This window comes from Metarhizium brunneum, chromosome 2 (assembly GCF_013426205.1).
Source record: "Metarhizium brunneum chromosome 2, complete sequence".
NCBI lineage: Eukaryota > Fungi > Ascomycota > Sordariomycetes > Hypocreales > Clavicipitaceae > Metarhizium > Metarhizium brunneum.
The window spans coordinates 6912404-6925314 of NC_089423.1; the positions used below are offsets into that span (position 1 = coordinate 6912404).

The window sequence follows — 12911 nt, forward strand, 5'->3', positions numbered from 1 at the left end:
TACTAGGCCCGTCGACCGCGGATGGCTGAAATGTCTTAAAATACTCGACAACCAAACCCAAGGCGCCAGACTTTCACACAAGCATGGGACGTCGAATGGCAGCGATGGCCTCACTTGGCAAGTTAGTTGCCAGGCCGGACTATCCCCTTTATGTCTGTTCGTCTGAACCGCTCGAACCCCAGGCCCAATGTGCGAGATGTGAGACATATATCGCAGCCAGAAGTCGTGTTATTTTAGAACCAAACGTGTCGTTTGCACCCGAGACTGTCGAGTCGAGCACTCTCCTGGGCTGTGCATCTTGGTCCTCAACACTGAGCCCAATCACTTGACTGAGCAATACCAGACGTCGCATAATGTCGGCCTTTCGAATATGTACCATTGCCGCGGTTGTTGCTGGTGTCAGCGCAACCCTGGTTCCAACATCCCATGCTCCTGTCCAGAAGCAGCAAGTGACGCCCTTTGGAGGAGGCCCTGCCGTGACCACGGCCGCTGCTGCATATTCCGGGCTCCTTCACCGTCGGGCTGATGACACTTGCGGATACATTGACGGAACAGAGGGTGCGTGCCTCTTGCATTCCATCGGCCTCCTCGTGGCCCGGGAGAAGCTGACTTGGCTTAGCGGCCTGGTGCAACAACCCCTATGAATGCTTTTACAACGATACCGCCTCGGCAGCCGGTTGTTGTACGGCCTCGACGTCTTGCTACATCCCGACGGCGTGCCTGCCGTCCACCTCGCCCGCCCCCAATGACACCGGCGTCACGAAACATTGGTAAGCGAGCTTCCTACGCCCGCCGGAGAACGAGCCGATCAGGCCCGACCTGGCACGGCGTACGAGGGCAGCATGCTAATCACCCGAGACGATAGTTCCTACTCGGCCAGTCCGTCGTGCCTGTCGCTCATCTACAGCAACGGCCCCTGCTTGGGGTGTACATGGTTCATATGCGACTCGGCCGGAGGGAGAATGGCGATCCTGACCACGCGCACCAAAGGCATGTCTACGACGCCGCCGCCAACAACACCGCCGCCAAGTCCAACCAGCCCGTCACCAATCCCGACACCGCCTCCGTCACCGCCGGCTCCCACCGGCGCAATCGTCGGAGGAGTCGTAGGAGGAATCGGTAAGTTGGCCATCGGACCGTCCCTGCCGCGCTGTCGTGCGCACAAGCTGACCACCTCCATCAGCCGCTTGCGCCTTGCTCGGTAACCTGTTTTACTTTCTCAAACGCCGCCGGAAGCCCGAGGGTTCGGGCTCCGAGCAGGAACTCGCCCCAGAAGCACAAGGTGGCAGCAACGACACGTCGCAGGATTTCGAATCCAGCAGGGCCAAGTCCGTCATGGCGAATCTCAGCACCGGCCCGAATTCGCCTTCGCCGCCGTCCCAGTACCAGCAGAGCTTTGCGAGAGCGAGTTGGTCGGCGTCGCCGGTGCCGGCTCCGGTTTACCCTTCCAGCTATTTGAATACGCAGATTTTGCCTCAGCAGCATTTTCAGGGGCTGCAAAACTGGTATCCGGCTGCTCCGCAGGAGATGGCTAACACGCAGCCGGAACGGCCTGTGCGGGAGATGTCGGAGATGTCGGGGAGCCCTCGTACGTAGGACATGGGTATTTTTCGATTTGTACTGTTGTAGGGGTCAAAATTGTATACATGATGTGACGGATATGGCGAGTAAATAGCACATGAATATATCTATGAATTGATGCGTATTCTAGCACAACACTAGCCGTGGTAAGGTTGCAGTGGTACAGTGTCACAAAGAAAGCGCTCCAGTTACACTGCAATCCGTTCCTCATGTTCTGTCCGTTGTACCCGTTATTACCTCAAAGCCTCACTGGATCTGACCACCCTCACAAAAAGCAAACCGGCGCTAGACCAGCCATGCAAACAGCTCTCTCTCCAACAGACGATATAAGAGGAAGGGAAAGTATACGTTCGTAGCAGGATTCCAGGTCGCCCATGATATCTAATCGAATTATACTCGGTATATGGAAGCTTGGATGAAGCTCTCGGGCTGCACCAAAATTAGCTGGTCTAATAATCCTGGCAGGGGCAAAACATCAAAAGGGATAGTTGACGTCTCGACCCCAGTAGCCAGGCACTGAGCCCATCCAATGGGAGCCATGGCGTTGCCCAAGTCGGACGCCTCCGGCAGTGGCACGGCCTATTCTTGTACACCGGTTGCTGCGGCAGGGTAGTCCAAATATAGAATGAGCCAAAAAGAGCCGAGACGCAGTGTGGCTGAACAACTGCCGGCACCATGAGGGCTGTGGTGGTTGGTGGACAAATGTTTGTCAAAGCCTGCCGTCGATGCTTGTGATGGTCGCTCAAACTCCACCGCTCAGCGGCGATGAAGCACCTTGCCCTTAAAGCACCTTGATATCGTGCTTGAGGAATCTGTTCAATATCCTCCAGAACAATAACCAGACCCCAAGCACATCTGCCCCATCACGCCTACACTTGTCCAAAGACTCCACCAGCTACGGGCAGACAAAGCAAAGTGTGCGCCACCAAGGACAATGTCCCCATGTGCCAAGCCACTTGCTGCGCGATGGTGTACAAACATGTGTGGTAGGCTGTTGTCACGGGGTGTGCGACACGGCTGGCCTGGCTTGTTCCATGGGTTCAGGGGTCAGAGTCGACTGGCAATGAACACCCCGGCGGCGTTGCTGCTGGGACTCTTACGGTTGCTGCCGCCTGATTTGTCGAGACATGGAGTAACGGTCTCAAGAAAAGGGCTGCCTCAATGCGTGAATACTGCTGTTCTTGGCCGGCGAGGTAGAGACTACGCCTCTGCGAGTGGCCCAGCATACCTGACAGGCGATTATGGTTGGCGGAAGGTATATGTTGAAATGGCTTGACCGATAATGTGAAAAATGCATATTTGGGCAAAGCCAGGATTCACATTCATCTTGTCCCTTCTAGATCACGACAAGTTGCAGAACTTGGGCATGGACCTTATCCACCAAACTGACACGCACTGGAAAATCTCGTTGAAAAACATGAAACAGCAGGATAAAAACGGATAATTCAAGCCAAAACTAATAGTTACATATTATTTCTCGTATCTCGTCTCTTTTATTCACATGACAAGTAATTTGTTCATTTCCAACACAGTCCAAATATCAAGACTGCATCCAAGCAGTCCTTTATCAAAGATTCTTTTCCAAGCTCGGTAGACCCTCCGAGATAATACTTTCAATGCTCGAATCACCGCAGGTCAGGTTGTCCGCTCATCATCTGCGGCTGCGGCGGAAGTATGCCTCCGTAATATACCTACATCCAGCTACAGCAGCTGGCCAAGCTCTCCGCTATCCCAGCACCCAGGCTAATTATTTTCCCCCATGCCGAGCTCTACAGGCTTCGTAATGCTTTCAAGCTCCTGCGACAAGTACCGATGATCTCCTGGTAATTCATACGACACGTCGCTTTGGTCCGTGGGACTATTCGACGGTAGGATGACGCCCTTTCCCTCCAACTCTGGTATGCCGCAGTCATGGCCGCCGAGGCGTGCTGATACGGCCTTTCCGTTTGACTTTGCCCTTTTCCGTTTCCAATATACCAGTATATATATTGCCAGACCAAATATCGTCAGCCCCAGGGGTATTGATACGGCAATGGCGGCCTCTATCCCAGGAGAAAGACTCGTCTTTGCCGTCCCGTCGTCCTTTGAACTCTCGCCAGTAGACGGCCCGGGTGTGGGTTGAACAATGAGCACCCTCGGCCCCCATGCAATTGCTCGAGTGTCCGAAATCGCTGTCCTTGTTACCAAGGCCGTCGATTGGAAACAGACGCCTCGCGCTCCGTTTACCGCTGTTACTTGTCCACCGAGTTTTACCGTTGATACGCAGCCATGAGGTTTCGATGTATCGCAGGCATATCCGCTGTAGACAAACTCGTTTTGGGTAAGCATAGTTGCTGGGCGAGGGCAGAAAGTCAGAGGTTTCCCTTGAATCCTTACCTCGGGCAGCAGCCAATTGCCGTCTCCCCGGCTTTAAGCATACTCTGGATTTTCCTTTCGGCCAGATTCGGACTCGAAGTCGCATTGGCGGCGTCGGAAGCTGTGCCCGCTGGCTGGGAGATTGTGCAGCTCGGTCCGTAGCCGTGTGGGCACATCAGCCCCGGCGAGTACACGGGATAAGGCGTCACCATGTCCGAGAGTTCGAATTCGCAGGTAAATGCCGAGGCAAACGACTCGGGGAAACAGGTGGGCTTCGCCATGGGACCGAAGATGGGGCCGTTTACCCCGTTGACATTGCAGGTGAAGCCGTAGTTGTAGTAGTAGGTTCCTGGCTTCTCCGAGTTAAAGTACCGGTTTGTTAGAGACATGCAATCGTCAGCCGGCGTAAAGGTTGTTGTGAGAGCGCCGAGATTGGTTGTTGGTAGAGTCGATCGCGCTGCAAGAGCCGGCTTGGTGGTTATGGTCGCGTCGGCCGCCGTGTTTGTGGCCGCGCTGTCCATGTTGACAGTCTGCACAATGTTTCGCAGAGATTTTGGCCATGGCCTAGTTGCATTGAGGGTAGCGGGAGCGAATTGGCAGTGTTGTGTTGGGGACCGCATGTCAAAGTAGTCCGTTACCCGGCGTGTGATTCCCACGTCGACCCCTTTTACATGCCTGCAGCAACGTTTCACACGTCCCACAAGTTTATATTATGGATGAGTGATGACATGTTTTATGTATACCGTCTTGCAAAAGAAGCGTTTCAAGCGTAAATCTACTCAATAAGATCCAATGCACTTTCGCAACACGGGACCATGTTAATAGGGGCCTCGCAGCGCTCATATGGAGCAACGATGGAAAGACACCATTTATTCGAATAAGCATTGGGTCACATTTGCACCATTCACCTCAGCTAGTACCGAGAAACACATCAACCCACGCGAAAGTAACTTGCCACCAACGGACGCTGAATGCACAGCACCACTGGCCAAGGCCAGAATGCAAGGCATAACTTACTGGCATGGGGCTTTGTTGCTTTATCTTTGGCTTTTCATTTCATTTGCAGCCTCACCGAGTATTATTATTATTAGGTGAATCATTCGGTCCCCCCAAGCCACGTCTTTGTGAGCCCTTGATTGGCTCGGCATGTCCATCAAGCTTCCCAGCCTTGTACCTCAACTCCACATGTGCATATTGGTGTCACTGAGGCTGAGTGGTGTGAAATGTCTCGTTCTGATCCCTGGCTTTGGTGGGACATTTTCGGATAACACGAGTAAATAAAACGTACACTGGATACGGGGTACGGAATAGAACGGGAAAATAAGCTTATTGATGTGCCGGATATTCAGACCCATGCGGCGTCGGGTACATGTTCATGTGGTTGATAATAGGTAATATAACAACTACCGACCAGGTTTGGTGAATAATACCGATGAAGCATGAGTTATACATCTTATAGGATGTACCAGCAATTTATGGCCTGCCTGGATACCTAGAAATCCACAGAGTCGTCTGTGAAATGGCACAGGTACCCAACACGGAGCCAAGGGCGATGTGGCTGGATGTCGAATCATTAGGCGCGCCGTCAGCCATCCCGAGCTGGGCGGCGAAAGAAATAGGGTTCCAATGGCGGCCTGGTAATACTGATGGAAGGTCAAGCAAAGACCACGTCGCACAAGGTGGCATGGATGTCGATGGGAATGTCAGATTTGTCAATGACATGTTTTGTCCAGGCCCTGCCGTATATATCACCGTTGGTCACCTGCAACTCTTTCCAGTTATCCAGAAATTCGGGCCACAGTGTAGCAGACGAGTAAGCACATCCCTCAGATGTCTTTTGCTCCGCTTTGGTCTCTGCTCTGGACGGAGTGGTTGGATGCGATGCTGTGCTGGGTAGTGACTGATTGCTCATGTTCTCGAGAGGAAACTGGAGTGGGCATCACCTCAAGATGCATATGGACATGCTCTTGCTGCAACACTCTACATTCTTGCCTTTACTATTTATTATGGCCCGACACACGGACACCGGTACGCCGGCTTGGCATCGGGAAATGTGGGTCAGCTCCGGGACTGACCCCTTGGCCGAGGACTTTTGCTCCAAGCCCTCTATTACGCCACTGGCACATTAATTTACGAGCTGTTCGTGGAACCAAGGCTTTGGATACCTTATAACCTTCGGACTACTTATCCTAACGGCATCCATAGTGGCCAGTATTCGCCAGTAGTAATTTTACCTGTATTGGCACAGGCATCCTGGTTGGGAGTCTAGGGCCACCGAATATACTCAAAAGTGTGTGTCTGCAAATAATCGTGGGGCCAACATCAGCATGCCGATGACGGAAGGTTTGGGCGAGGCCTTTTGCTTGTCATCTGTGATGTGGCATGTGACAAGGGCAGGGTAACTAGGCTTAGAACAGTAGTTCAAAGTCAATTTAATAAGCAACTTTAAGGCAGCAAAAATCCTTGGTTTTCCTCAAGATCCTGAGGGAACAGAGCTCTCTATTGATATAAGAATTCGGTGAGGGCTAGTGCCTGAAGCAGCCCTCGGCTAAGGTCCGACTCCGGGTTCTCATGATACCTTTCTTGGCCGTGTGACGAGAAGCGAAAAATCAAAATTCAATACACCAGTGGCATCAATTTCTCAAGCCTATGCTGCGATGCCTCACTGGTTGGTACTATTTTCCCTATATTTTCTTGCACCTCCCGCCCACGGCCGTGTTTCCTTTGGACTTTGATGGACAGGTTAGACGTGGCCCAAGAACAGCTGCGGAAGAAAGACGTACTGAGCCTACTTTCATGCAGCAGGCACGAGTTTGACCGAAACCGCAGGCAAGGCCGTCCCAGTTGCTGGGATTGAAGCAAACTGGGTTCAAGCTCTTGAAAGGTACATTCCCGATGCTGTCGCAGCACACTGGACTACATTTTGAAACCTGCGCACCGGACTCGACATCAGCAAAGTGTTCGCGCCACCAGATATACGACGAATGGCCTACCTCTTCGATTGGCAGCACCGCAGCGGCGGATCCAAGGACACCCCAGGCAATGGCGTAGATGGAGAATGGACGGAAGAGCATTTTGACTAGGAATTGGAAAGAAAACCAAAAAATCGTGGCGTATGTCTTGACAAGCTGATTTGATGTAGTGCGTCATATTCTGAGCTTGACTGGCCCGGGAGAGGAAGAAAGTACGGTATTGAATGAGCCGGAGGGACGGCTACTTATACCCTTTATCGTCGGGATACATTCGCCAAGTCAACACTCTTCGTCCGGATGCGGAACATGGGCACGTACAACGTGACACCTTGGTCGCGATTTTCTTACTAAATGTCTCGGCGACCTCGCTGCAACACCACCCGACAATTATAACCATTTACTCCGTATATTTAGAAGCCTCGCACTTTTCTCTCCCCTTGAGGCATATGTAGTACACGCCTGCATGCCTGTGGCTCAACGAACGCGACAGGCACGCCCGAATACCCAATTTGCGATTTTCATCCGAAGCTGCGTCGATCTTTGCTTCATCGACTTTAGCCATGGAGCAATGATTTGTACTTCGTACTTGATGCGACTTTGATTATATTTCTGAGAGCGCGGAAGCTGTGATCTCGTTTAGCTACCCCTGCTATTGCTAGTGATTCAATCATGTCTAGGATATGGGATGACAACTTCAAAAAGCTACACGATTTGTCCATGAATTAGCCAAGGTATATCTCATTTCACACCACACAACAACTGGCGCACCATGCCAAGTCCAATAAGAGTACTAGTTGCAGGACCTGTAGGGTGGCAAAGGTTTTAGCTAGCCAGTCTCGCTTACTTTGATCCTCCATATCTTCGAGCCTACATGCGGGGATTGTAAAAATTACATCTTTTACCATCTGTAGAGCGGTAAATGGCAAGGCTTCATGCAGAAACTAATACTGAAGCCACAAATGATAACGATAATGCCACACTTTTCCTTGCGGATAGATAGCGTAATTCCGCCATTACATAGCTGCTACAGAATGAATTTACATTCAACAAAAGACGTTGGAGCTCATTGGCAGCAGCCCGGAAACCCAATATGACACCCAGATGAACGACATGATTGGTGATTGCAGCGTCGAGATATCTGGGAATTAAAATGTGCAAGTCCCTACGGACAGGGCCGTGTGTAGCAGCGTTACGTTTGTCGCTGGGGTCACATCTACAGTCGCTTGTACCTGACCTAATATTGATGGCACGATCATTGAAGTTGACGGGTGTAAGTGAGTGATAGCCCGCTGTCACGGTTTCACCACACAAAGTAAAAGGCAATTCCACAAGTGTCTGTTATAGCCAACCATGTACACCTCTTGGTCGTGATGCCCTGCATTTCACCCGTTGACGCCCGCATGCAACGCAATGCCGCCAGAATGACAGCCATGGAACATGTACATGTGACCATGATTCTTTATTTGATCTACCTAGTGAGCGATATCTAGGGCTTGGTACAGTGGTCTGCATCCCGATGCTTCGGCCATCTCGGTATGAATGTCGAGCGCACCCCAACACAGGGACTAAAGCGGTCTTGGTAAATTCCAGTATTCAGGTCCAGTGTTGTGCCCTTGCAGTCCATGTTGGGTTATTTACACTGAACAAGTTAGCTACTGCGTATTGGTAGGGACATGGAGACTTCAAGTAGACGTACCCCGAGGCTCTTCGCAAAGGCTAGACCGTGGCCCTTATGAGATCACGGCAGTCTTTCTGCGGCCAAGTGTGAAGTCATTGGGGTACAATTCTTCGTCTGTGGATTCCTCGTCGGCGAAGTCCCCTCGGTCGTATGAAGGTCTTTGAGTGCCGCTGAAGAATTCCCCTTGGTTGCTTGGAGGTAAATCAACGCCGTTGTAGTATTCCCCGGTAGCGAAGCCCCCTCGGTCGAGGTCAATGCGGTCACGAACCGGCTGCGGATCACGAACCTCGACCGGAGCTGCCGCCACCAGGACGATGATGCTAGCGAGGGTAATCGACAACTTCATTTTGACTAGAGCGTTTTGGTAATTGAAATGTTCAAGGTTCAGGTGAATGGATTCTGATTGGAATGCCGGCAAGAAGAATTGCTGGCAGACAGATACACGGGCATCCCACTCAACGGGCACCTGCGACGTCTATATATACCTGCCCCATGACTCCAAAATTATACGCGCTTTGCAAAAGGTTAATATATAAGCTTATGCTTGTTTCATGTTTAAAACCCTTGGCCGGCGTGTATTCTCATGCAATGATACAGGGCACCACGAGACTTGAGTCATTGCTTGCACGCACGGAGGGGAGCGCCGACGCCGGTGCCGATACTTGGCAGGCTGCCACCAGAGTCAATCAAATACTTTATGCATATACCTTGGCTGAATGTCTGCTATGCGCGGCTGGGCGAGCACCATGCGACAACTTTATATCGAGTCAGGCACGTTGCGGGCACAACGCGCCCAGCCCTCGATAGCATGAATCGCCGGTGAGGCGGAGAGGCACTATAATTTCCACGTATCTTTGGCCTACAGTGCTTCAATGTTGTTTTTTAGATGAGCGGACCGTTGGTTTCACCTGCGGCCAAGTCTAATCTCGACATGGGACGTATTCGACATGGTGTAGCGGCATTTTGTCTTTGTTGTTCGGCAGACAGACGCGGCGCGCTTAATGGTCGAGTCCAAGGTTGGAAAATGGTCAGACGAGTGTCGCGTCGCCGGGATGGCAGCGGCTGAGAAATCCGGCTATTTGTTTCATATAAACTGCGCCAATAGTAAATACAGCCCGCAACCATCGGGCGTGCGAGACGGCATTTGGGTACACATGTATGTAGCAATACGTCAAGGACACGGCGCTGTTTTCTAGGCCCAAATTCTGTCACTCCAGTCTTATTTGATATTTCCTGTCTATTCTGACTTGTTGGCTCACGAATTTCTTTAAACATCTTCAGCCGGCTGTCTCCGGGGCCAACGTTTACAGTTTACAATAGTCATGCTTTGTTCCGATTTATTGGCATTAGAATACAGTTTGCATAGTATACATGGTGCACCACCGATTATTCCAGTCATTTCAGAAATCACGAGAACCCTGCCGTTGCGACATCAACTCCATCATGATGCGTAAACGCCTGTTTCGCCGTCCTTGTCCGCCTTCAAAGTATCTCTCCAGAACCAACCCCTACGACCGCGGCACACGGGTACCCAGCTCATACGATTCCGTCTGCTGCGGCCCCCCATACCCGTAAGCAGCATGAATTCCCTGATGGGGCGATGCATTCGTCGGCGAGCTGTAGATTGGAGGGGCAGCCTGGTACCCAGATGCTGGGGCCAATAGCTCTTGAGGAGGCTGGGCTGGTCTCAGATCCGGTCTGTACACGGCATCGCCCTGCAGCTCGGATTTCGGCCAGTGCTGTGGACTTGGAGGCAGTTCTGACGGGAGAGGCGCGGCATTCCCTTGCAGTTCCGGGCGCGGAGTGTGTGATGGCGTGGACAACTCGGCAACACCATGATTCAGATACTTGGACGGGTCGAATTCTCCCGGGCGGGCATCTGTGTCGCCGCCAGGGAGCTGTTGTCCTCGCTGTTTGCGTTGGCTACGGCGTTTAAAGAACCATACCAGACCAGCGACGAGCACAATGACGACGACTGCGCCGAGGACCGAGGCTGCAATCACGGCCACCTTGTTCACCTTGTTCCCGTCATTGCCCGAGCTGCTTTTGTCTCCGTTGCTTGCTCCTCCTCCTCCTCCAGCGCCGCCGGTTTCCAAAGGGACAGAGGAGCCGGCCTGTGTCCGCGATGGAACGCTGGCTGCCGCCGACTCAGAGATGGACTCGGACACGGTGGCGACAACCTTGCTTTCGGCTGCGCTGCAGTAATAGTCCAATACGTTGACAGCCGACGTGACATCGTCAATCGCCGTGCTCGAGCAATACCCCTTGACACTAGACGTCAACGTGCTCGATATCTTGCCGCGCATGCCCGACTTGATGCATACGCACGAGGCGAGGGCTTGTGGCCCCGAGCCGCACAGCCAGTCCGTTTGCTGTGTCCGGCGTCAGCAAGACTTCTTCCGTTTTCAGCAAAAAGGGGGATGGGAAACGTACGCCCTGCACCACATAGGACATGGCGCTCTGGGCACAGGAGCGGAGAGACTTGAACTGCGGCAACGCAGTCACGTAGTATGTCACTGTACCAACCATGTTAAAAAGGCCATTGTGCCCAGGGATAAACACCGCCAGACTACATGTCAACACTTACTGTCACCAGGCGGGCGCGGCGGGCCAGCAAACGAAGTCGTACCGCTGTTCATGGCACAGTAGTCGTTGAAGAAGCCCTGGGCCGCCGTCACGTCCTCGTCGTTTGAGCAAGACGACCGCACCGATCTGCTCATGGTCTCGCTGACCAGCTTGGCCCTGTCCGTGTTGCAGACGCAGGGCGCGTACAGGCTCGCATCCCGGGGGCACTTGGACAAGAACTGCAATTCCGCTTCATCAGCGCGCGGCCTCGTCGGCCCAGCACAAGACGTACCTCGCCTATGACGGCGTAAGAGAGTCCCGACTGCGCGCACGACGGCAGGTAGGATATCTGCGGGATCTCGGTAATGGAGGCGTAGACCTTGTTCGCGGTGGGCGTGGCAAACGCGACGGCGCTCTCGGGATGGCAGTACTTGTCCATGATTCGGGACGCGCTCCATGCGTCGCTCGTTCCCGCGGCCGTGCCGCAGCCCGAGGATATGTCCGAGTTGATGCGCGAGGCGACGTGGTTGAACTCGCTGGTGTTGCGGCAGATGCACGACTGCAGGGCGGCCTGCCCGTCGCCGCACCTCGTCGACATTGTTTCCAGCGCGACATTGTATGAGATGGCGCTGGAGGCACACGGTGCCTTGGGAGTTCGGCGGTTAGCTGAATCTTGCGCGAAGGCGGCGTTGGCTGCGTACCAGGTAGGTGAAGATTTCAATGTCCGTCACGTAGACAGTGTCGACGGACGAAACGGCGACGACACAAAGGGCCGCCCAAGACAAGATGGTCCAGCTCCAGGAAGCCATGGCCGGCTCTTGAGGAATGGCCGCAGGATGCAAGATGAAAAACTCGAGACGTGAACTGCAAGATCCGCCGCTCCATGCACCATGACGCTCAACCCCGGGCCTCCTCAGAGTCCTCACTGCTCAGGTCTGCCTGCCAGAGCCAAGCGCAGCCCACGACCCGATTTGACATGTCGTGAATCTCTCGACGCATGCATCGTGCCTGGTCATTACCCCAAACCGCCGCCATGCGGTTCAGCTGCCCCGTTCTGGCGGCCGCTTCGTGACACCATTCGATGCCTGGGCCATGGCCAAGCTTGCTTAAGCATACTAAAAGCGCCCAGAGACCATCGAAGACCTGCTTGCCCCTGGGAGCTGAACACACCGAGGTCCACACCAAGCCTCGTGAGGATTGGCTGTTGGCGTCGTCAGTCCGTGTGTGCATACATATGTGTGTTTCCGCAGCCCGTGCCGCGCGGAACCAGATTCCTTTACCTTGCCGCGGTACTCCGTAGTTTTCCGGGGTTCAAGTGTTAGCAGAGTCCAAGTCACCAGATCGTGGCAGACGCGATACATTCAATACAAGTGTCGTCTGGTGGCAAGGGAAGCTGGCGACGGGCCCGGCGCAACGACGGCCGAGATGACGGACATGGAACCTCCCATTGTTCTGGGCAGCAGGCTACAATTGGCGAGACAGTTGATCAAGCCGTCCAAGTCTATTCCCAGCATCAATTGGCGAGACAGCTGATCAAGCCGTCCAGGTCTATTCCCAGCATCACCAAGGAATACACGGGTCTACCAACTCGTCTCATCTCTGCATCGATCGATGAATGCAGCCGCTCACTCCCGGCGTCCAGTTACAGCGCGCGGCAATACCATGAGCCGATGAACAGGTGCATGTCCGGCGATTACTAACGGACCAACGTCTGAAGCAGAGAGTTGGGTCTCGTGCATCTACTTCAATGTTGCTTCTTG

The 12911-nt window shown here is 53.2% G+C and overlaps 4 protein-coding genes across 4 annotated transcripts; 1 reads left to right on the forward strand and 3 right to left on the reverse strand.

The window, feature by feature from the left end:
• Positions 1 to 353: 353 nt before the first annotated feature.
• On the forward strand, positions 354 to 1596 carry G6M90_00g050730 (uncharacterized protein; the record flags this gene model as incomplete). The annotated part of the gene is made up of 4 exons (XM_014689689.1): positions 354 to 558; positions 620 to 770; positions 866 to 1119; positions 1184 to 1596. 4 exons carry the CDS (start codon positions 354 to 356, stop codon positions 1594 to 1596), a joined length of 1023 nt encoding a protein of 340 aa, XP_014545175.1.
• Positions 1597 to 3324: 1728 nt separating this feature from the next.
• On the reverse strand, positions 3325 to 4457 carry G6M90_00g050740 (uncharacterized protein; the record flags this gene model as incomplete). The annotated part of the gene is made up of 2 exons (XM_014689690.2): positions 3325 to 3914; positions 4001 to 4457. 2 exons carry the CDS (start codon positions 4455 to 4457, stop codon positions 3325 to 3327), a joined length of 1047 nt encoding a protein of 348 aa, XP_014545176.2.
• Positions 4458 to 8638: 4181 nt separating this feature from the next.
• On the reverse strand, positions 8639 to 8932 carry G6M90_00g050750 (uncharacterized protein; the record flags this gene model as incomplete). Its single annotated transcript, XM_014689691.1, has 1 exon — positions 8639 to 8932. One exon carries the CDS (start codon positions 8930 to 8932, stop codon positions 8639 to 8641), a length of 294 nt encoding a protein of 97 aa, XP_014545177.1.
• A 1162-nt stretch (positions 8933 to 10094) lies between these two features.
• Positions 10095 to 11960, reverse strand: G6M90_00g050760 (uncharacterized protein; the record flags this gene model as incomplete). The annotated part of the gene is made up of 5 exons (XM_014689692.2): positions 10095 to 10958; positions 11020 to 11102; positions 11174 to 11390; positions 11444 to 11797; positions 11853 to 11960. The coding sequence occupies 5 exons, from the start codon at positions 11958 to 11960 to the stop codon at positions 10095 to 10097; spliced, it is 1626 nt and encodes a 541-aa protein (XP_014545178.2).
• Positions 11961 to 12911: the final 951 nt, after the last annotated feature.